This window comes from Xenia sp. Carnegie-2017, unplaced genomic scaffold, assembly GCF_021976095.1.
Source record: "Xenia sp. Carnegie-2017 unplaced genomic scaffold, XeniaSp_v1 HiC_scaffold_13, whole genome shotgun sequence".
Taxonomy (NCBI): Eukaryota; Metazoa; Cnidaria; class Anthozoa; order Malacalcyonacea; family Xeniidae; genus Xenia; species Xenia sp. Carnegie-2017.
In genome coordinates, this window is record NW_025813436.1 from 10,836,185 (window position 1) to 10,861,746 (window position 25,562).

The 25,562-nt window shown below is 34.3% G+C and overlaps 2 protein-coding genes and 2 long non-coding RNA genes across 4 annotated transcripts; 3 read left to right on the forward strand and 1 right to left on the reverse strand.

The window, feature by feature from the left end:
* Positions 1 to 311: 311 nt before the first annotated feature.
* Positions 312 to 3,760, forward strand: LOC124433397 (sushi, von Willebrand factor type A, EGF and pentraxin domain-containing protein 1-like). The gene is made up of 5 exons (XM_046983156.1): positions 312 to 403; positions 1,239 to 1,472; positions 1,988 to 2,228; positions 2,725 to 3,029; positions 3,537 to 3,760. Exons 1-5 carry the CDS (start codon positions 322 to 324, stop codon positions 3,758 to 3,760), a joined length of 1,086 nt encoding a protein of 361 aa, XP_046839112.1. The 5' UTR covers positions 312 to 321.
* A 3,801-nt stretch (positions 3,761 to 7,561) lies between these two features.
* Positions 7,562 to 8,462, reverse strand: LOC124455863. The gene is made up of 2 exons (XR_006952035.1): positions 8,288 to 8,462; positions 7,562 to 8,189 (listed from the first exon to the last, which is right to left on the reverse strand). It is a non-coding gene; the product is annotated as an uncharacterized LOC124455863 (long non-coding RNA).
* An 885-nt stretch (positions 8,463 to 9,347) lies between these two features.
* Positions 9,348 to 9,779, forward strand: LOC124455855. Its single transcript, XR_006952034.1, has 2 exons — positions 9,348 to 9,507; positions 9,617 to 9,779. It is a non-coding gene; the product is annotated as an uncharacterized LOC124455855 (long non-coding RNA).
* Positions 9,780 to 12,646: 2,867 nt separating this feature from the next.
* On the forward strand, positions 12,647 to 18,871 carry LOC124433398. The gene is made up of 6 exons (XM_046983157.1): positions 12,647 to 12,754; positions 15,047 to 15,115; positions 16,431 to 16,889; positions 16,966 to 17,314; positions 17,945 to 18,172; positions 18,630 to 18,871. The coding sequence occupies exons 1-6, from the start codon at positions 12,647 to 12,649 to the stop codon at positions 18,677 to 18,679; spliced, it is 1,263 nt and encodes a 420-aa protein (XP_046839113.1). The 3' UTR covers positions 18,680 to 18,871.
* The last annotated feature ends 6,691 nt before the right edge of the window (positions 18,872 to 25,562 follow it).

Consider the following 25,562-nt stretch of genomic DNA (forward strand, 5'->3'; position numbering starts at 1 on the left):
CGAGTAGCCATTTTGAACCAAATGTACGGAGCTGCACGGAGCTACACATTATCTAAAGAAACTGGAACCTAGTGTAACATATCTTGTAGAATGCGCGGAATACATTTTATTGACGCTTCGTAACGCATTTCTAAAAATTAGAACTGACGCTTTAAGCGTTTTAGAATTGGTGAAACGGGTGCTTTATCAACGACAGCCCATAAATGCCATATTTGGTAAACATTGCTTTGACCTGCTGAAGGAAGCTAAAGCTCGTGATAAAGTAAAAGACATGTTTTCCACTAAATCAAATCATAAGTGTTTGACTGTTCGGTTGAAAAGATGGAGTATAGCTTTATAAACAAAGTTCCATTAGTTTTATATATTCTGGTTGTCTTTAGTGGACATGTGATTTCGTTTAAAGGTGCGCATTAACAAGTGTATGTCATTTAATGATCATAATTTATAGAGACAATAAGTAAAGTTCTGATTTTGTCCATTTTAATTAAAAGTCTTCTTTTACAACTACTCAATACAGACTTTGATTTAATTTAATTTAATTAAATTCAGGGCGTTCATATCGTTCTATAATTTGCTTGCAACAAATTCATTTTCTTTCGTGTGACGTTTTTGAATTTCTCTTTCTTGTTCGCATTCTATTAGAAATGCAATTCTAGCTAATCCGGATGTTATCTTCAGAAAAGCAGAACGTCGAGCGTATAACAGACTAGTTTTTCATGACCTATTTAAAGTATCGCTTGGTGTCTGCAAACGTTTTTGGGCGTTTTCGCAATAGTCTTTTTTGACGAAGAGTTTATGAGTCTAAACTCTGCAGTTAACAGTTTCATTCATTCCAACATTCTTTTCTGTTAACGATGACCCATACAGATAAGATTCAGGATTTAGGAGTAAGGTACAGTTACGGAACAGTTTTGCGTATTGATAAAACACGGAATCATTTCAAAAGCCTTCCAAATGTATTGTGTTTTCGGTAACAAAATTTTTATTTAAAAAAATGTTTTATTTGCAAATATTTTACTGCCTTATCCAGAATTGGTAATCCAACTAACTATTTTCACCAAAAATTTTTAAAAATCTTGCGCGCCAAGGACTTGAGCGACATTTTTCGAACTGTTCCGTTTTATTTCACACACTTTCTATATGTGTATATATATATACATATTATCTTGAACTAACCATTAACAAAAGTGATTTGCTTTCAAATGAAAACAAACTGCTGCATATTTTATAAATTATAGATAATGCTATTGATGAAGGCAAACTGGAAGACGATTTTTCGTTAATGGACTTTCGCGATGAAATATCTAAGAGAGCACCAAGCAGTGCTGTGGGAATCTATAAGAGCCTGAAACACTCCTTCATAAGTCTTGCAAAACCAAACGCTAAAATAAGCGTTTCTAGAAGAAGAAGATCACGTTCTTGGTTCTGGAGTTCTAGACGACGACGTTTTAGTCGTGGGTCAAGAAGAACAGGTACACTTAATGCGAATTAGGCTTATTTACCTCTGACAAGTATGACCTTAAGAAAAGTTCATATTGTTAAGATCATAACAGTGTCGTGTTTTAATATGAAAAATCTATTGAAAACTGAGTAGTTGTGTAATTGAGGTCTTATCTTCAAAAACGTCTGTGCGCTAAAAATCAATAAAAAGTTTAGTTGATTTACTTGCATCTCAAAATCCACCATCTGTTTGTGAACAATTGAATTCTTTATTAGAAAACATCGTTATGCTGTCAGTATTTTACAGCTCAACACATTTTTATGTACTTAATTGTGCTTATCTTGAGTTCTTGACTTAAGAAAACGTAAATAACGTTCGGATCTTATTCACTGTAAAAACTGATTGGTTGAAAATAACCATAAAAATTGGTTACCTCAGAAGCATCAGACCACTTTAATCAATATTTTAATGGTTCTTTTAACCAATCTAATGGTTATTTTAAACAATCGGTTTTTACAGTGTTATGACATGTATATTTCTTATTAGCTTCATCAAATTTCAACCCTCGCAAGGATATGGTCTTTGTTATGGATAGATCGGGAAGTGTTGGTCAACACCATTTTAAATTACAGAAAACGTTTATCAAACAACTTATCGAGTACTTTGATATTTCTCGATCTAAAACTTTGGTCGCCATCCTCACATTTGCAAGTAACGTTAAACTGGAGTTCGATTTTAACAAATATCCTAACAAGGAATGTTTAAGAAATGGGATTGAAAACATTCGGTATGGTTTTAGAAAAATATTTCACAGAACATACCTTAATTAAGAAAACTGAAGATCAAGCCTTGCTTGAAGATCAAGCCTTGCCTATTCTATAAAGAGAGACCGAAACAGGGCTCATACCCATACATTCAAATGTTATATAATCCATAATCACAATTCATCTCAATAAAGATTAAAACTATAATACTTGCATAAATGAAAATTATTGCTACAAGTGTCACAGTATATGGAGCAAGCTGTAAAGTCACTCCATTGAAATTTTTTGTTGTGACGCATGTCTAACTGACAATGCGTATACATCACCAAATTTCAGTTACTTGGATTTTCTGACTTGTGGGAACTAAGAAACAGCTAACTGCATGTAGACAGTAATTTATAAAGTATACAGCATAAGGTTGAAAAGCAAAATGCTCTCACTGTTTATGGGCTGGTGTGTTTTTCCTAAACTTCTCAAAAACTCTGTTTCAAACAATTTGATATTTTTACCCATTTACAGATACACTGGAGGCCTCACTGCAACCGGACCTGCACTTCATTACGTTCTAGACAATTTGATAATGAGTCATTCTACTGGTGCCAGAAGTAACGCCATAGATGGCTATTCAAACACAGGAAGCCCGCGAAATCCATCAATTCCTGCTGGTAAATTAAAAGCACGTGGTGTTCAAGTGCACATTATGGGCGTCACGACAAGCATCTCTAAAACTGAACTCAATTCCATTGCGTCAAAACCAAACTTCGTTTATCACGCCACAAATGGATATTCTACTTTGAGTACAGTAATTAGGAAATTAAAGAAAGGTGTTTAGTCGCTTTGTTGTAATTTGCAATCTTTAGAACATGTATAGGAAAGTTAGCGTAGCACATTTATGTTTCAAAAATAAAGAACAAAAAAGAGATATAGACAAACATTGTTTTCTACATTACTTCATCTATACATTATGGACAAGGCCTTACAAGCGTTTCAACTGACAAAAACTTTGGAAGTTTTAAAGTATATATTTGAGAAATGGACTATATAGCTAATAGTCTAGAGTTAAAGAAAAAATGTAATTTTCCATAAAATTTATCAAACTGTTACAACAATCAACATTTATCAATGCTTTTGTCTAATTTGATTCATATATATTAATTGTGCTCCACATGGCACATAGCTGATTGGAGAAGGACACCGACACAAAGTACTTATACTTTGAAAGTGACTCATACTTTAAAGTGACTCATACTTACACAGACAAATTTTCACGCATGTTTTTCACATTTTCGTCAGCACGAATTATCTATCTCACCAATATTTCTTCTGTCAAGGTCTGTCCACCAAATGTAAATATGGAAAAGATAATTGTCGAATTCGAAAGGAGTTTAACGACCTGACAAACGTTGAGCGGATTCGCTACATAACAACAATTAAAACAGCATCGACCAACTCTAAATACAAAAGAAAGTACGAGCGCCTTCTAACTATTCACAGAACCATCTTCTCTGGGAAAAATATTCACCGGAAGCAATTCTTTCTTCCTTGGCATCGTTAGTTTATTTTACAATACGAGAATCTTTTGAGAGAAATAGATTGTCGCGTGACCGTGCCGTATTGGGACTGGAGCCAAGAGGCCGTTTTCCAGCTCTGGAGACCGTTTTCCAGCTCTGTGTGGAGTACGAGCAGCGCTGGATTGGGAGATAATGGATCATCATCGACGAACTGCGTTAAAACAGGGCCATTTAGGGACAGTCGATGGTCTCTACCATTGAGCTCTGGTGAAAATAATAGATGTCTCAAGAGGCGATTTAGTGGTAGGCTACCCAATGCAGCGGCGGTAAAGGAACTATTGAAAAGACCCTCAATTCAGTTTGAAGATTTTGAATTGTCTCTCCGTGGATTTTTTCACGACAGTGTCCATTGCGATATAGGTGGAACAATGTGCTCAAGAATTGCAGCGTTTGCTCCAGAATTCTTCCTTCATCATGGCTTTGTAGATAAAATCTGGTGGGATTGGCAGAATAAAGGAAGCTCGTTCAAGTTTCACTCATACTTTCAACTACAAAATTCCTTGATGTCGCAGACTTCTCATCGCCCGAGAGATTTAACTGATTTAAGCAAACAGCCTGATTGTGTATGCGTAAAATACAAGAAAAAACAGGTGTTCAGAAATATCAGAGTAGATATACTAATTACAAAGTGTGAACTTCTATTTCAAGCCACAACAATTAAGATCGTGCAAAATGTTCATACCTTTATTATCTATTAGAACCTATATTTTAAGGAATGAATTGTTAAGAATTGTGCTGAAATACCTTTAGAAATTTAATTTATATACAAGAATGACAAACTCCAAACTGTTCCTTTGCGCCATTACTGCGTATATTGTTGAGACATTTGAATTTATCTTCATGCTTCATTTTTTGTCGACAGTAGGATGGTGGAGGTTCTTTAGGCGTAGGCGCTTCACTAAAGTAAAAAGACCACGTGTTCCACGATTGTCATCAGCTACCATAAAGTTGTTCAAAATATCTTCCTATGAGGTTCGTCAACTGCGAAAGTTGAGAAAAGCTTTGCAACCAATATAGTAACGAACCATCTGTTACAGCTCAATCTCCAGGTGAACAGTTACTTTGCATTGTTAATGATTTTTTAAGTATTGAATCCATTATTGCATGTATTTGAACTATCATGTTCTTAACCTCGCGACTAAAGCCCATCAACACAAATTAGTATTTCTGCCGGCAATAAAGTGAAGGGTCAAGGAATATCAATTTGAAAATCTAAAAAACATACAATTATCTATTTTTTTCTTCAAGGTTGATGAATAGCTCAAGTTGATGCTTTAGATTACTTGTTTTTGTTTAATTTTAATTGACTGTTCATTGCATGATGATTTCAATTGCAATTCTGTCTTAGAAAACGAGTTAAATACTCTTTAAAATACAAATAGCAAAGTTTGTATTGACTTTAATAAAGTTTTCGTCTCAAAAATGCCAAAGAGATGACGAACTTTACGGTGAATTTCTTTCAATGTGAGAATTATAGAGTTCTAGTTCGAGCTCAGAGTTCATTGTTCGGCACAGAATTTTACAAAATCATGCATTGATTTCTACAAAATGTGTCTCGACCTTTTCTCTACTTAGATAGTTAAGAGGAAGGCTACAATAGGTGTTACAGTCATGAAATAAAATAACATTTACGAGGGTATTTCTGGACCCTCTGGCACATAACTCTTGCTACAGGCACCTTTGAGGTAATGCTCTCCAAATGTAAAAGTTTTGAAATATCCCTTGGACTGCATTTGCATGCCTTATGTGAAATTTTATGATGATACGCAAATGCGAGTCGGCTTTCTCTCTAAATACAATTCAGGCGCTATTTATCAAGCTTAATGATTCAGTGTTTTTGTCGACAGAAGCAGTTCGTTCGCAAATTGGCTTTATTTTGAAGATGACTCATCCTCGCACGTAGGAGGAGTCCTCATTAAAACAATAAATATAAATACAGTTTAATTCGACCTGCACAGATCAGTGGCAAATCCAGCGGTCAGAATACATTACTGAAAACATATTTCCATTTTAAAATACTTTGGGGCAAATCAATTTGGGAGTATTTTAGTCTTAAATAATCTTTAGAAAAATTTTAGCCTGCAGCGTTGTTAATTAAAAAAGTTTTTTGAATTTCAAAACGAGCTTCTATAATTTATTTTGACCTACCTTATATATTCCACAGTAACAGATAGCCTCTTTGTTGAAATGCGTGGTGTGCTAAACCTCCTAAACAATTCATTTCAGAACTTTCGGGCTGGTGCTCTTATTCTAAAACAGTTTTTTCAGAACTCTTGCATGATTTTCTCTTTGTTTGATATTAAAATCTTCCCGATTTTCTCCGGCTTAAGTTCTCTTGTTTCGTTTTTTTTTTTGGTTTTAGGTCACAATTGTTAATGCGCCTAATGCGCTTTTTCAGTCAATATTTAAATTTGTTACCGCAAAAAATTCTCTGCTTATTATATTTAACACTATTTGGTTTTATATAAAATTTTAATAAGAATATTGATAGCTCTTACAAAATGTGAGAGCAAACAACGGTTTACATGTGGTCATAAAAAACTCCCATGATGCAACATAACAATATTTTTACATGAAGTATTGCAATAAAAGTGTTTAATGAAAACATTGTCCAACAATTATTTCAAATGAAACTCCTATTTTCTTTTCGTATTCTGACAATTCAAAACAAAATATGAGATGATTTCATGATGTTTGGCTTTTCAAGTTAATATTGCAACGACGATAATTGACAATTAGAGGGGAGGGGGTGGTATTCATGTATGGATGTTATAATCTGATTTGTACCATAGATGTATTACTTTGCATCATAGATGCATGCATGCAGTGACAATTTTTTTAAAAACTTTGAGTATGAGTTGAAAGACAAATTTTTTGTGCGTAATCCTTAAGGAGTAATGACGAATTATGCTTTGGATAAACTTAGAGGAGTTTTTTCGATGTAGGAAATTTGTCCTCCCTAATTAATGCTTTATGTGTGCAGGATTTTCGATAGAAGACGGAAAAGGCGAATTTTTAAATTATCCAGTGGTCAGTTCTAATTATACTTTCATAATGCTGACGGTTTTCCCTTCGTTGATTAAATATTCCAAAGTTTTATTCACTTATATTGCACTGTGTTATTTACTGCAGTAGCGGATCCAGTGTTGGTTTCCAATTTAAAATAACTTTTTGTAAAAGTAACTGGTTATGAATTTCTAAACAATGAATATCAACCAATGAATAAGTTGAAGTAATTTATTTTGCCTTTAGCTGAATCCGCCCTGTGTTATTCATTATTTAAAGCAGGTAAAAAAGTGTAATACTGCTACTCTACCACTGATGAATATGCAACTGACAAATATGCAACTCTAATTATATTTTGTATGTAAAAAAGGCAAGTGAAATCATGCGCGCACATTAAGTCTATACACAACTAATATTTGCAAGCACGATACTGAGTATAAATAGGTTTAAAACTTGTTGTATGTTATTAGTCAACGTGATGAAATAACTATGATATTCTATAATAACAATAACGTGCTTATAAATACAAATGCAAATTGACTTGCCTAACAAAGGAATGTTTGAAACGTATTAGAAATCGAAATTTAGAAAAGTCGCATCTACCAACTGCAATTGTCGTTTGAACACAAATCTTGTATACTCCAGGCAAATGGTCCATCATGTTCTTTAAACATTGGTCTTGAATTAAGCAATTTTAGCGCTTCAAGCTCAAGAATATCACAAGATATTGCTTGGCGGCAAAATATATCTTTGATTTTCTTTAAAACTTTAGCCATATGTTCCTTAGTTGTCGTAACAAACGTTTAATGACTGCAATTAGAAATAATTACATATTCCTGGCCACCTTTGCCTAACTTCTGTCACTGATTAGAATAACGACTTTCAATGTTAATTTATGAAGGCAAATACCAGAAAAATAGCAGGAAATAAATGAAAGGTGTTTATTGTATGATCGTAGCTATATGCTCGCGCGCAATATTAGCGTCTGTAATAAATATCATATAGTTTATATAGTTATTTTATTAGTTGAGTGTCTAAATCATCTACATTCGATTCCCTAGGATCACTCGACTGATGCTCAACATGCTAAATTTAGCAACAAAAACAGATGCTGACTGTTGGAAAAATTGCGTTTGCAGATCTACGAACTCCTTCGGAAACCTAAAAAGATGTACGACATATACTCGCGCAATTCCGAGGCCCTGTTCACACGATACCGGACTGATTTGATACCGGATTACTTTTTGTACGAGATAGGGCTGCGTTCATACGGCTCTGCTGCTATCTTAAAGGCTTTGTATCGTTTTTTCCGGAGCGATTTGACTCCTCTCACAAAGTGGTATGAAAGCCGATCCGATAAGTTTTGCTGTCGTGTATCCTCGAATCCGATACGTTCCAATTTGGCAACTAAAAAGTTCGTGATTTTTAAAAATTCAAAACCAATAGCGTTTTTCTGAAAGTACTTTGAATTTAAAATTGAGCCCCAATAATTTATTTTCAGGTACCTTAGAACGGCCAATGTTATAAACTATCGCTGTTATTACTTGCACGTACAAGTACTGGGTCGAATTATGAACTTAATTATGTTGCGTCTCACGAATCCGTCCTTGGGTAAGATGAGTGCATTTTGCGTATCAAATTGCTCAGCCAATCCGGTACAATACGAATCCGGTATCGTGTGAACAGGGCCAGAGTATTGCCAAACACCAGCATTTTACAGTTTGCATGTAGGCAATTTATAAAACGCATAGTCATGAATGATATTTAGTAATTTAAATATTGACAGAACGTGACCCGTTGATAAAAAGAACGCTTGACTGGTCCGCGCTCCGATTGATTGATTTGATATAGATTGCATTGCCAACATTTCTTTATGAATATCTATTCATTAATATTTTCAAATGCGTAAAATCCGTAATATAAATCAACCAAATGCAAAACTGGTTTATTGAATGAGTTTTGGAACACATTTGCACGTACCATTGTATTTCTGAAAACTTTTCATTTTCTTGTGGCTCACAATTAAACTTTATTTAAAAAAACTGAGCCATACTCAACATTTTTTTGCAAAAACAGGCACGTTTTGAAAGCGATAAATAATCTCAACTATTTTTTATTAGCCTCTATCAGAAAATAGGCGTACGCCCATGATCAATATCTTTTTTAGTGTGCACCCTTAGCGAGTAGTCAAGAATGACTAAAAATGGTGCGATGATGTCTGATTTTTTTTATTGTGACAAGTGGTGCAGATAACGCTCGCATTTAGTGAAACCACAAATTCTCATTTCGTAAATAAAGTGGTTTCTTTGATTTTAAATATGCCGAAATGAAAATGCACCTTTTATTGCTTCTATAGTAGCGTTTGAGCCTGGTTTCCATATAATCGTCGAATCGTCAATTGTCGGAAAAACAACCAATATTGGCTCGATTGCTATCAACAATAGTGATCATCCAAACATGTTTCATTTCATTGTGCGCAATTTTGAAAGAATATTTGCTCGACTACAGTTAATGAAATTTTATAACTCCTGCACATTGGCTAAAATAAATTGGTGTATTTTCTGCTGATCAAATTGTTTAAATTTTTCATTGTGTCTCTTTGAGAGAAACTTGTTGCGTGGTTAAATATTTTGCACAAAATTTATCACTAACAATGACAGAATGTGAAGAAGTTTGTCTCTACACCACTGATCACACTATAACAAGAATTCGCAGCACAGTTATGGTATGCACGCCCTTAATAAATATCAACGTTTGTAATCATCTGCTAATCTAGCATTTTCATCATGTTTTGAGATTTTTGCTTATGAGAACATTTATATCCTTTTTTGAAGCTTTGTAAAGAGTACGGAAGCTATATTTCATTTGCTCAACCGACAAATCGAACTCGCGTCTATGAATAGATAGTATCAGGCAATATCATGCAAGTGCACGTTTATATTATGGTATGGGCAGTGTTACTTTTTGTTAATATATCTTAACAACATTTTCTCAATATTTTTTGATAAGATTATTCCCTCACAATTCTGTGCCAATTGCAAATAACATCTGTTTCATCATTGAACGTGAACGAATGCCTCATAATGAATTCCTTGTGCATGCGCAGTGGCTAGCCACAAAAACCTTCAATAGGTTGCATAAGATTAGAGAGCGTGGTCGAACAATAAAAACCATCGAGAATCCTCTATGACATGTGCATTCCTTATAAAAAGTTTTTTCAGAACGCTTTCAAACAAGCATTTCAAATCTTATATAAATATATATATACGAAATTTTTAAACACCACAAGATCATATAGTCATGAATGATATTTAAAATGTATTTATTTCCTGAACTTGGCCTATTGATAGGAAGAACGCTCGATTGGTGATTGCTCTAGTACATTATTTTGATATAGAATGCACGAGAAACTTTTTCTTGTGAATATTTTTTACATTGTATATGTCTTTATTGAATAACTCTTCACTCTTAGCACATTTCTTCGTACCAAAAAGCTTTCAGAGACCTTTCGAAGACTGCTGATATAAAATCATAAATTTTTGAAAATGAGCGTTAATTATAGGCATCTCATTACAGTAAATATATTTAGCAATTAGCGCTGAAATATTACTATGAAGTTAGACCAAAAATGTTGGTGTAATGTCTAATGGCCAGTGGTGTAGGTAGCAATCATCGGCACAAACCAGTTCACAAACTGTCATCAACAGGGTCAAATTTAAATGGAAATATTTAATCACGTTATTGGTTGCTTTCTCAAATCCACAAATGGAAAATTTAACCAGTGATGTGTGATTGTCATAATGCAGTGGAGTAGATAACGTTTAGTGTAACCGCAATAACACCTCACTTTGTAAATAAAATATCCTTTTGATTTTAAATATACCTAAAATGAAGAGGCAACTTTTCATGCTTCTAAAGTAACATTTAAGCTAGACTGCCATGCAAACATCGCATCAACAATCGTCGGAAAACAACCAATATTGGCTCGATTACTATCAACAATAGTGATCATCCAAACATGTTTCATTTCATTGTGCGCAATTTTGAAAGAATATTTGCTCGACTACAGTTAATCAAATTTTATAACTCCTGCACATTGGCTAAAATAAATTGGTGTATTTTCTGCTGATCAAATTGTTTAGATTTTTCATTGTGTCTCTTTGAGAGAAACTTATTGCGTGGTTAAATATTTTGCAAAAAATTTATCACTAACAATGACAGGATGTGAAGAAGTTTGTCTCTACACCACTGATCACACTATAACAAGAATTCGCAGCACAGTTATGGTATGCACGCCCTTAATAAATATCAACGTTTGTAAACATCTGCTAATCTGGCATTTTCATCATGTTTTGAGATTTTTATGAGCGTTAATTATAGGCATCTCATTACAGTAAATATATTTAGCTATTAGCGCTCGAATATTACTATGAAGTTAGAGGCATGGACCAAAATGTTGGTGTAATATCTAATGGCCAGTGGTGTAGGTAGCAATCACCGACACAAACCAGTTCACAAACTGTCATCATCAGGGTCAAATTTAAATGGAAATATTTAATCACGTTATTGGTTGCTTTCTCAAACCCACAAATGGAAAATTTAACCAGTTTGGTCATCAGAAATTACACTATTTTAATTCAGTCAATGTAAAGAAGTTCATTTGTGGGTTTCATGAAGTTCATGAACTTTTGATACAAGCAAATATACTTTCAAGATCGTGGACAATAAAATAAAACATGTTTGGATGATCACGAGTGTTGATAGTCATTGAGCCAATATTGGTTGTTCTTCCGACGATTGTTGATACGATGTTTGCATGGCAGTCTAGCTTAAATGTTACTTTAGAAGCATGAAAAGTTGCCTCTTCATTTTAGTTATATTTAAAATCAAAAGGATATTTCATTTACATAGTGAGGGTGTTATTGCAGTTACACTAAACGTGAGCGTTATCTACACCACTGCATTATGACAATCACACATCACAGCATGGTTTTTGGTCATCCTTGATTTCTTCACTCGTAGTGTACACTTATTATTAAATATATTGATCATGGACGAACATCTATTTTCTGGTAGACGTTTATAAGATATAATCGAAATTATTTATCGATAGGCTAGTTTTCTTAACAAGTTTAATTGTGGGCTGTAAGATAAGGAAAAGTTTTCCGAAATCATTATTCTACGTGCAAATGTGTTCCAAAATTCTTTTGATAAACCAATTTCGCATTTCGCACAGATTGATTTAGATCAGGTGTTGTACGCATTTACACATTGAGAAATATTCGTAAAAAACAGTTACTATGCAATATGTCATTGCAATCAATCAGAGCAATGATCAGTCAAGCGTTCTTCCTATAGAAAGAGGCCAAGTTCAGGGAATATTAAATTCTAAATATTATTTGCAGCCATGTGTTTTGTGCTTTAGGAATTGCATTGATTGTTTAAAAAAGTTTTGGACACAAGCTTTTTCTAAAGGGTTCAATTGCCAAATATGCTTCTCGTTGCTTCGTTGTTATTGACCATCCACCCTAACCTTATGTGCACTTAAAGGTTTTGAAGTGGGGCCACTACGCGCACGCAGCTACCCTGTGCAATGACTACAATGAAATACACACGAGGTGTGGATTACTCCTGCGTTCAAAGTTATTTGCACTTTTTATAAATGCATATAATAAACAATTTATACATAAGATGAAAAACGTAGTACTTTACAAACAAAACATTTCTGATTTGATCTAGTCGGAATGGCAATATACTAGAGCATTGATGGAGCATAGATCAGACGTGACAGTCTTCCACTTGCTTTTTACCACCCTCCCTTCCTTATGCACCCCAAAAGGTTAATTTATACTGTTTTCCGGTACATGACCATTGTACATAAATCGAGAACACCAGAAGATATGCATCATTATTATCAAGTTGACATCACCAGAGAAAGATCAGAAGAATTATCGAAATCGTTTATTATCGAGGTTAGTTACTTGCTCAAGTACAGCTGAAACCCCACCTTATAGGGAACCCATTGATTCTATATCCTCCACAGTACTGCCACTTCTGTGTCACGGCGAAACACTATCTTATTCGGCGAAGTAAAATAGTAAACGTGTTGACAAAAATGTAGTAGGTATGAGTTGCCCAACTGTTGCATGGTTGAACCAAGCCACATCCAAATTACTGATTCATATTGTTGATTGTAAATTTAAATCGCGCACAGATGATTGCGCAGGGTAAAGGAATGAGCGCAAGCTTCTTCAAATTTTTCTAGCTTTTGAATTTTAATTTTTTTTAATTCTACGTGTCTTTTCTTGATTCAATTCAGACAGATAAATTGCTGTCATCAATGTCTACAAGGTTGCTTGCACTGTAATGATTGCCCTTTAAAATTTGAACTCTTCCATCTTATTATCGATACAAGTCTAAACTTAGATCATGGTTATGGGTGGGAATTTTTTGAACGATTTGTTACCCTGCTATAAGTTCAAGTTGAATAAGCAAAATTTACCAAGTCGAACCTATTTAAATGCATTCATTTGCAGTTTGCTTGAAACAAAGCATTTACTTCAAGATAAGTCGTGTAAACTTCACTAAATTTATATCAAACTTGTAATATCAATGCTCACGTGCATTCAATCATTGTTCATTGTTGAAATGTCCAAAGCAGAAAAGAACTTCCTGCCTTCCTGCCTGTTTTCAGTACCATGTCATATTGTATAGTTCATGATTTATTGCAAATAGTAAGGCATATCATTTGCAAATCGATATTCAAGAGCAAATGAAATACTATTCCATGTTATTGAATGCGATTTTGTGACAATATTTCAAGATAGATAATCTCTTGTGATAGTAATCACAAAAATCACTGTTCTGGTACAAATTACTTTGTCTGTTGTCGCCGCTCTACGATTTTAAAATCCCAACTGCTGTTACGATTCTTGGGGCTGCTTACAAACATGAAAGTATAAATGAACTTTTCCAGCCTACCACAGAGAAAGTATAAATAAACTTTTCTTTATTCCGTCAAGGTTACATCTACTGCTAAAGTTTGATTACACGAGCTTGACACTTTACTTCGTCTCAAAGCTCCTTCGTATGCAAAAATATCGCAAAGAAAAATTTTGATAAGCCTGATATCTGTACGTTTACATCTACTGTGGCAATGCATAGTGAAATTGCAATATCTTATGTTAGAATTTTTGTTCAAGCCTAGCTCAAATATAGTCATGTAATTCGGAAGATATTTGGACTCGTATCCAAATCTTGTGTGGCTTCTCATTACCTATTGTTGATAAAACACTCTAGTTGCGGTAAATTTTCGTGACAGGGTTGTTCAATGAATGGCGAGGTTCAGTCAAAGGTTTTTGAACGTTTACCACATACGAAATCAAAGAAATGATAAATTGTCATCGCTGATAAGCGTTTCCATTTATAAATTTTCTTATATCGGCAAGTGTTGTAATTGTTGCAAAAGTTGAACCGATTTTCAAGGCTTTATTTTTTCATAGAAAAATCTAAATCTAAATTTTGCTATCAAATACAACGTCGAATAATCAACAGAGAAAAATTTGCGATTATATTTAAATCGCTAAACACGAATAAATCCTTTCAACAGGCAAACCAATATACATTTCATCTTCTCTGATTTTCATGGCAGTCTTTCTCATTCACGCTAGAGTCTCAAAAGCTTGCTATGATTAGCTATCAAACAGGAAATCAATTTCCAATTGCTAACAGAAAAAGTAAATATTTTGGACTGTAGGAGAGATTGATATTACTTGTAGATTAATTGTTTGTAGACTTGCAAGCAAGAGTGGTTATGCTGTATGATTCATCATGTTTCAAACGTTAGCATGTATGAAATAATGGACGTAAAATGTCGAAGCTACAAATTTTGGCCAGGGGGAAGTGGTAGACCGTCGCCCTCTGTTGTTAGGCTGGTGTGGGCAAAAATTTGCGGAGCAAATTTGCCTACAAAATTGTATAAACATTAACTCCATGATTTTCATTGAGTTTCACTTCATTCTTCATTGTTGTCATATGGAAACCGTAGGCAATAAAGGGATAATAGAGATACCCTTGAATAAATGGTTTTTATATATGATATACAAATGATGAATTTTTTGGAACATTGCCACATGACTACTTAACACAAGTTGGAACATGCATAAAAGCGTATCAACAAAGGTCATCCGATGTCTCCAAGAACACAACATAGATTGCAGAATTATACACTCTTTCAAATCAATGAATAAGAGTCTTTTGTTTAGAATTTCTACAATGAGAGTTATCTTGGCTTTTGTGATCCTGGTTTGTCTTGCCTTACATATTTGTTAAAGGTGTGTAAACTGATAATGACAATTTTATTATAAAACATTGCTAGTGTAAGAAAAATCTTCGAGACTGAAGTAAGAAAGTGTCAAATTAGAGAAAGCAGAGAAATTTTTGACCGCCGTCTTAGATATTTTGCATTTTTCAAAAAACTAAACGTCAGGAGTTGTTTTTGTTTCGCGCAAATGATAAAGATGACTTTGAAAAAAATTCATAAAATAAGAAATTGTTGCGTTTTCCGGTTCAAAATCAAACTGAAGAATCTGTGTTCGAAATTTTTTGAGTTGGAAACTTTTAGTCACATAGCAATAAGAGACAAAAATTGAAAACCGTATGCAGCTTGATGAGTACAACTTTCAAAAAGTTTGACTGAAAAAGCAGGGCAAACACAACTCTTCCCTCTGCTGAGATATATTTAATATTTATGAAATTGCATTAAAAGTTACATTAACAGACCGAGATTAATTGCAGTGATATGATTCATCGTATTTGCTGCAATGTTTATTGAATTACTTGTAACAGTTTTTATGATACAATGTTGATGCAATTTTGATTGTGATTGGCTAAGATGCTACAAATATTTTTCCATATTTTGCCACCAAAAAAATATTGAAAAATTGAAAACTATTTATAGGTGAGATAATGGTTTATGTAATCAGTGCAAACAAAAAGTATAATGTTGGAAATCTTCCTCATGATTTGCAAGCGTTTTACAAACTGTTTTTGCCGGATGTATTGAGAATAAAGTCGTAAAAACACGGAAAGGGGAAAGAGTAGCATTATTAGGCGGGAGAATTTTTATCAAGTATTTTAAAGAAAAGGCGAAAGCGAACAGTAAGCCTAAGCTTTGCTTCGGCAGATAACCTTGACCTGGGTCTGAATAATATTGATATCATGCTAAACCTTATCGAATAATTGCTAAATATATGTTCCCACAATTATTTCAACATTTTTGCAAAAGATGAAGAGTGAAACTCTCGAGTCAGCACGAAATATACAACAAGAAAATAAACAAACGCGCGCAATGCATTACTGTTGAAACTCAATCTTTAAGTTCTAGTTCAAAACTTTTATGCTGCTAGTCTGTTAAAATAATCAATCTGTTTCATTGCGTTAATTTGACACATCTAATGGCATATGTCATTAAAGATGGAAACCCAGAGGCCGCGCACCACAATTGATTTCAATAGGAGCTACTAAGGTAGAGCATGCATATATGAATATCCCCCTCCAATTATCGAGCTTGCGCGATCTCTGAAACGAAACATTTACTTACCACACCAAGAGCAAAGGGTACGTTTTCTCAACTTTTCTCCATTCAAGGTTGGTCGAGAAAGACTAAAAATCGAAACAACGACAATGGCTCTATTGCGTTCAAAAAGAGTTCATCACATTGTCGATATCGAAAGAGTTCAACGACTTGACAGAAAGCAGCGTATTGTCTACTTCAACGCAGTGATAAGAGCGTCGACCGTTCCTATTTACAAAGGAAAATACGAACGCCTTTTAACCATCCATAAAACCATTTTCCATGGATACGGAATCCACACGAAGAAGTTTTTTCTTCCTTGGCATCGTTGGTATCTTCTGCAATACGAGAATCTCCTGAGAGAAATAGAACCTGAGGTGATTGTGCCATATTGGGACTGGAGCCTAGAATCTGGGACGCCTACAAAAGTGAATTGTGGAATACAAACCTCGCAGGTATTGGTGGTAATGGATCACCCACAACAATGTGTGTTGAAGAAGGAACATTCAGTGAAGGTCAATGGTTTCTACCTATAAGCTCCGGTGACAGCAATCTATGTCTAAAGAGACGATTTAACAATAGTATTCCAGATTTTGTGACAGTATTTGAAGTGAAACAAAAGAACATTACAAATTCTTCGAGTTTGAACAGCTTCTCCGTGAATATCTACATGACACTGTCCATTGTGAAATAGGTGGGACAATGTGTACACATAACGCAGCATTCGCCCCAGAATTCTTCCTTCATCATGCTTTTATCGATAAGATCTGGTGGGATTGGCAGAGGAAGGGAGAGGAGTTCAAAAAACACTATTACTTTATGGAACAAACTTCTTATATGCCGTGGAATAAGTATCTTCCCAAGGAGTTTATTGACTCAGAAATGCTGCCTAATGTTGCTGGAAAAGTATGCGTAGAATACCAACAACCAATTAAGAGTATGCCCTCGGTATTAAAAGGTACTAACAAAGTTCTATATATTAACGCAAAACGTCAAAAAAAATATCACTGCCAAAGCTTCTTTTTCCAGAGGAGCTATTTGCTAAAATTCTAAAACTAAATACAAAAATAAAATTTTAGTTTCAATGCCTTTTAAAATTAGGTAGTTTACGTTTGACTTTCGATACCAATACAAACACCAAAATATGTGAAGTGCGTGCGTTTTAGATACGAAGAAACGAGTGTTAGAAGCTGCTATGAATAGGTTTGTCAACGTCAGAAAAAGTTATGGAAATACTTTTATTTGATGATTTTAGAGCTGGTATTAATTGCCAGCTTCTGCTCCGCCACAATCATCATCATCGAATGCCTGTAAAAAAAGTTTCTTCTAAAGAAATGTTCGGTTCTTTTTGCAATGTTTTTCTTACGAGCTTATTGTTCATTATTAATTAACGCTTTAAAAATCCCTTTTGTAAAAACCGAAAAGAATATGACAGCAAGGTATTGGTATTAGAAGTCTAAATTAAATTTATTTTTCATATAGTAGAAATTTTGAAAAATGACAAAATGCAAAACTGTGCTTTGCCATAACTGTATCTGTAAATAACTGAAACAAATAAATGATTGAATGTTTTATTTTTCGTCGACAGGAAAAACGCCTGAAGAGATCATAGATATCCTTTCGAGTGAAGAAAAAGAAGTGACAAGACTGCCTCTCCCAAAATTACCATTATCCTCCAGAAAGTTGTTTAGGATATCTAGCTCTGATAACTTCCGACTGAAAAAGTTGTTGAAAGTTTTACAACCTTCAAAACCACCAGTCTTGGAGCTCTTGGAAAAAAACGTGGAAAGTTTCCCAAACCTGGAGTCATTATTAGGTAATCAATGTTACTTTTCATGTTAATCCTCTTATTGTGCATTGTGCACACTAGTATCTGCAGTGAAACGGCTCAAATTTATGTATCTCACGAGACGAACGGGTTATTACAAAGTTCATCGCCAACGTCCGTGCTACGTACATAAATTGTAAAATTCAGTCGATGAGACGTCCCACTAGCTGAATGACAGGCGTGAAGGTTGCAATCCACTAGAGATGCTCCTTTATTGCTCGTTGTGTGCAGTAGTAACCGCGTGAACAAAACAAGTAAACTGATGTGAATGATTAGCTTGGGTGATAATGGATTAGGGATTTTTGAAGTATTGATTAATTTCAATGACGAACGTAAATGAAATGCTGCCCCCCCCCGAATGAAATTCGAAGTTGAAACCAAAAACATCGTTTTATGGCTTGATATAGGTTTTGTTACAAGCATCTCATCTTTTTATTGATTTTAGGGACAAAGAAGAGAGCAAGTGATGTTTTGATTTCATATGGTTTTGTTTGATTTTGTCATTATGATTTACTGTGTATCGCAAGTGTATGCAGTTTCCAATTCGCTGTAAAACGATAGGCTAAATACTGTTTGAGTTTGAACAATTGCAGAATCTATCGCAGTATGTTTAGATAAGAAGTTTTCATTATTCTTCAATAAAGTTTTCATTTCAAATCTCTCTGAAGCAAGTGGGATAGTGAAAAATGGTGCTTTGAATGAACTTAGTTGATTTTTGTTGATGTTCAATTATCTACTTCGGAAATGGTACGATATGACGTATTGAAGAAAGCGAAGGCGAGAGTTTATTGGTTTATTTATCAATGGCATACACTCATCATCTTTTATGATAACTTGAGTTTTTTTGAAATTTATTATGTAATTTAATCACAGAAAGTCATGCATATTAAGTGAAGCCGTAACTTTTCAGCGATTAATTCATCTTTATAAAAAAATCTACAAATGCTATAATTATAGGACAAATCCTATAATTATAGGGCATTTCCCATTGCATGAAAGGAATGACAATGAATAAACTAACTTTTCTCTCGTGAACCTTAGAGATTAACGTAGAGATACTTCTTTGTATAGACTAAAGAATTTAATCGAGCAAAAAGCCATGAATCTTGACTAATAAAGTTTGAAAGTCGCACATCTTCGTTCATAATTTAATGTCTGCAAAAAAATAGTTCCTACCGATAATGGTAAAAGGCATCTCTCATAGTAGCCAGTTACTGGCAGCCATAAATTGACTCGCTGTAACGAATTTTAGATTTTTACCTTGATGTTTATCAAAAAATTTCTTGCCAATTGCACACACTTTCCTTACTTTTATTGAAGTTTCTTGAGAGAGAGTGCAAATTGTATGAAATTTTCGGAAAAGCGATCAATATCGGTAAGTCTCAGCGGTAATGGAACAAATCCTCCATTTTTTTCATTGATATGCAAATACTACTGGATAACCATTGTGTTCTATAATAACTGGAGCGGCTATCACAAGCACGGCTTTAGATATCGGATCTATAAGTTCTATAATAACCAGTGAACTGTAATAACAACTGGAACGATAAGTCAGGAAGGAAATTGAAGCCAGATGATGGCAGCCATGCAGGTCGCTCCAGTCCTTTTGTAAACTAAATGGAATTTTTATATTTATAAAATTTTAGAAGTAAACTTTGCGTTACTTTTCTAAATACTACTAAATTTGAAGAATATTGGTCAAATTTACAGATTGCCAAAAGTCAGAAAATGTCCGCGCGATTTTTGTTGCTTTTGAGTTTTGAAAGTTCAGGCATAGCCAAACGTTCAAATCACCAAAATTTTGTAGTTCCATGTTAAATACACAAACCTACAAGGTTTGGTAAAACTGAGGTATTTGCAAAGAAAAATGCGTTTTATAGAAGCATTTTTCATGCCATAAAACACAAAAACAAATATGTTAAACAGCTCAGTGTCATTAAGAAAAGTTCAAGATCCTCTCACAATGAGTTTTTAAAAAATTTTTTTGATGACGTAAATGTATAAAATCAAGATTATATTTTAAACACTTAACACCTAGCTCTTGTGCTGTCTGTGTAAAGCATAAAAAGTGAGAAAAGAAGGAAAAACATGTTCATAAAACGAGCCGGTAAGCTTGGTATGTATTGTTAAAAGAAACAATAAATAAACAAGAAAAATTGTAGGTCATCAAATAAGATATATCATTGGAACGTAAAGGACGTGAATCATACTAGAAGGTATGAGATTCAACGTCACAATGAGGAAGTAAGATAAAACATAGAAATGCTTAAAACTATAGCAGAGGCTGTTCTGTATTTGTCTAGACAGAGCTTGCATTTAGTGGACATGATGAATCTAATGATAACAAACAGAGGAAATTATAGGGAGTTGCGTAAAGTTTTTCCAAAATGAATTCTGTTTTCGAAAGGCAGTTACATGGTAGGCTTGCTGATTCAAATGTAATTGGGGGTGGAAGGTTTACTGGAGTTTCTCCACTCATTCAAAATGATTTGATAACATGTCTTGATATGAAAATTGAAGATGAGATTTTAAAGGAGATTAAAAACTGCATTTTTATGAGTATACAGGTTGATAAGACAACTGATGTTTCAACTAAAGAGCAATTGAGCATGATTATTTGTATGGACAAAGGTACTGATGTCATACAAAGACAGCTTACTTTTATAGATATTAGCTCTGACAGAACTGCAAATGCTATATCTGCCGTTGCTACAGAAATGTCATACAATGCAACTGGCTGTTCTTATGCACCGTTGCTGCAGAAATGTCAGACAACGCAACTGGCTGCTTTAATGCGCCGTTGCTAGCATGAAACTTTGCTTAATTAATAATCGTAATGTTTGTTACTCATAGGCAATGATGATATAATGATCATGTACGGTTGTATAACTATATATCAACTATGGTCAATAGTCTGAGCCTGAAAATAGATAAAAATATTTCAAGAATAAAATTATTTTTACCCAGCATTGTTTTCAATTTATTTTTTTTAAATTTCGAATTTTCTCAAACGCTGAAGTCAGATTTGGTTTTACTAGGGGGGCAGTTCCTCTTTTGCAATAGCGTGACCGAAAATTTTTGGCTAGATACACAACTGCAAAGAACACTGTACTAAAAAATTTTGATAAAAATATGATATGACTTAACCATTAAGTAATATAAAACCCAATGGAATATGCAGTTTGAAGCTTCACATATGCCTTGAGTCATCATTACTCTCAGTACCAATGTTCACATAAACAAAAAGATTATAACTATCCCATTTTACATGTTTGTGAATTGACATTTTATCAAGCATAAAAATACATACAACCTTCTTTCTATCTTTCTTTGTTTCTTGAACTTTAACTTCAAAACATTCAAGGCATCCTTAGTTAATTAATTGTCTACATCCATAGAATTTGACCATTATCAAATTATATAACTCTGGATAGGGAAGACGCAAAATCAATGATCTTTACAGCATTATCATTTTTTTTTATGATTCTGCCTGGTCATTAACATCTTCAAGTCATCTTTGCTCCTTAATCTTCCCTGCATGTTGTAAGCAAATTGAACATTACAAGCTCTACTCCAAATCATGGTACTATTTAGGCTGATCGATTCTTTTTGATATCTACCCACTGGAGTAAAATGTGCAGAGTATTTGCGTCAGGAAACTATTTTACAAATTTTACTATTTCATACATTGACATATAACAGAAAAGTATGCTGTTTTTCTAAACAAAAGAGAAACATCAATATATTTGGCGTTCAAGTCAGTCCTAAAAAAATACGATGTGTACTTTATGGGTATTTTATGGCTTTTCAAGAGCATGTACAGTTGCTTTTCAGTCGTTGATGAACTAACATAACAAGTCAATATCTAACCTGTGAGAAGCGATGCGTTCGTACTTCCTTTTTGTGGAAACTACGACATCCAACAATTACAAAATTGAAGTGTTGCATTATAAAAGAAATGCCAAAAAGATATCGTATTTGTTTTAGAAAAATTCTATATAATCAAATATAGACACCGGGGGGAGTCGAGAATACTTTTTTTCTGCAAAGCGAACATTTCAGCGGAAATAGGTCCTTTGTTTTTTAAAACAGTTCTCAGTCCACTGAGCAGCTTTTATTATTATAGAACTCAATGTGGATAACGCATGTACGGTGAACGTTGAAGCCGGAAGTCGACCAACGGCCGCCCTTAAGGCTGATTTCCATTGAATGCAAATTGTCGACTTTTTGCAGTCACTTTCCTTAGAATTGTGTGCAGCAGTTTGAAACTGTTCCGGTTGAGAGCACACAATTCAAGAAAGAAATGATCTCAAAAAGTCGATCACGCGACAATTTGCACTGAATGGAAATCAGCCTTTACTATCGTACCCACTTTGCTGAATATTGTATAAACAATGTAATGTGTTCAATACTAAAGTTGCGTTATATCCAAGATTTTTTATAAAATTTTTGAGAATAAAATAAACTATGGTTATAAAATTTAACAATCATTGTGAATTATTTGCCCAGTACCCTCTCCTCACTGTCAACGAAAATAAATGTGAAGTCACGGGCCTGTGACCGGCATAGCCTATTTAGCCAGTTTAAAGGTGAGGGTACAACATTAAACAGATGTATTGCATAATTCAAGAACGTTTTCTACTTTTTGCTAAATCATCAAACATAGTGCATTAGTGCAACAACATAGCCTGGTATACTGGTATATGTTTTTTATATCCATGCTCAATAACACTGTGTTATGTCTGGCGGTGAGTTTTTGGTTGACAATCAACCTTTAGGATCTTAGAAAACAATGTTGCATAATTCCCCCAATAGACTTGATAAAATATTCTTTCGTCTAAAACCACCAACATAGCCGAAATACAAGCCAAGAATTTTGGACTTGTTTGGCTGTGTACAATTCATATGCTTGAAATATCAAGTAGATTTGTCGTGTTTCTTGGTAATTGGTCACACCATGGCTAGGAAACATTCTTCCATTAAATAATCATCGATGGTTAAACAGTACCAACTTATTCAACTTTCTCCTAATTTTTTTGTGAGAAAGGGCTGCAGTGGTCTTTTTGCATAGATGGTACAGTCGTATTTTACAGTAAACGTGGACTATCTTTTTAACCAGTCCTAAAACATGGCTATCGTCAACAGTTGAGTCATACATATGGTTGTAAAGTTTAGTAAATATGGATGATAGTTTAATTGCATTGAGAAAAGCAATACAGACACCGTCAACAATACCTTGACACAGAAGAAGCTTTCCATCATTTATTGCTTTCATTCCTTGAAAACATTTTTCTGTTTCTATGCAAACTTTTATAACACTCTGTGAGGGTTTGAGAAGATTTCCTCTATCTTTCAACTCCAGGAATTTTGAACCTGACCAGGACCATAATTAGAGCCAAGAACAATGTGACACTGATAACAGAGCAGACCTTTTTTAACAGACTTTGCCACAAATCCAGCTATATATGAAATAGCACCTTCCTTGCACTCTGAGGTTCTGGTGATATTTGGTAAGTCACGATGATCATGCTCTCATTGTACTCGGGTTCGTTTTCAAATCATATTTTCTCACCAGTGCACTGTTTGTCATGGTGATGGTTTCTCCATTTTTTGTCATGGAATTGCTCACTGCTGAAAGGATAACAATGGGGTTTCTTTCTTCACAGTTTTCATTGGTGCCTTTGATGTGACTTCTCAAAGAAGTCGTTTATAGGCTGCTGTTAATTGCTGTGTGGTTGTGTTATTACGACACTGAACGGCTCCAAAGAATAGCTCCAGATAATCTTGTGACATTTTTTAAGTTAACAAGTATTACAAAGGTGCATCCTGCTTTTCTACCAGATCTTTAAAAATTAGCTTTGTGCTCATAAAGGCAGTGAGAAAACCTATGAAACCTGTTTTCTGTGGATGCACTCTCAATGTCCCTTGGCTCTTTTAGACTGCTGATGTACTTAAAGGCTTCATCAACAAATGGTTCCCTTATGTGCTTGTTGCTTACTCAAAGTGGAATTTGAAGTGGAAGTCTGGAATTCAAACCTTAAAAAGATAATTGAAGGTTTGTATGAATTTAATGGTAGCTTCAGAGCCTTGAAACTGTGGAAGCTTTAGGGTGTTTGAACAATACTCAATTGCATCAGCAACACTGGAACTTAAACACTGAGCAACAAGATTGACTTTCATTTTCTGTTGTCTCCTTGAAAATGGGCTTTTTAGTTTGTTTCAAGTCGTAATCCTTCTTGTTTTGGACTTTCTCGAGCTCAATCAAATATTGCAATTTAATTGTTTAATTGTTATTGTCCACAATAACACTCTTTTCTCCAAGAGTGTTTCGCAGCATACATCAAGAAAAACAATAGTTTGTTCATCCTTGTTTTTAGCTTGGGAAAATAAAGTATCATTAGGGGCAAGTATTACGATGCGTTATCCAGTAGTATTTACATATCAGTGATTTTTTTGCGTCAGCCGCTAATTAAAGCCGTGTTGGAGATTGTCGCTCAAGTTATAATATAACTCAATGGGCTTGAAAGTTTAAAACACAAAATGGAGGATTAATTGTCATGCTTATATTGTCAAATATCATCTTTATAGGTTTTTAACTGCGCGAATTTATGGTATAAGCTAAAAGGGTTTAACGAAATTACAATAAAACGGAAAACAGCGTTATGTTGACCTACGTTTTTCAAGGAAGTTTACCTCTGAAATCTTAAGTGGCTTCTCAACGTAAAATTGCCGAATTTAAGTGGCAGAACGATTGATGTCAACCCAGCAAACGGTGGCAACACAACCGCGCTAAAATCCAGTCTCATGTACGTCGTCTTGCATAGACGCGTCGTGGATCGTAATTCGTAAACTCACAATACGCTATACTTTGACAACGATTTTGTACACCACGAGGTAGGGTCCATTGTTCTTTTAATCATGATGCAACTCATTACAAAATACATTGCAAAACAAGAAGAGCAAAAGAACACCGCGTACAAATATCAATGATTGTTTTATTGTTTTACTTATACAAGTACAAATATCAATTGTCTTTTGTTAAAAAATAGTTCTTAGAATAACAATATAATAATAAATAAATAATATATTTCTTTTCACCACCAGTTATATTGCATAATGTATTGACAAATATTGGGTAATTAATAATATGCACTTGCGCGCCAGTTTCGAGAAAAACCTTACAGAGGTTTTTATGTCATACTGGCCATAATTTACCGACGAAAACAGTTTTCCAAATTATAAATGTGTAACTTGCAAACCTCTTTGAACTTTTGCAGCATTTTCTAATTAAAACTCACAAACTGCATGTTTTGTTACAATTACTTAATGGTTTACCCAGTTTTTATTTTGTCGATGCCACATTGACAAGAGTCTGTAG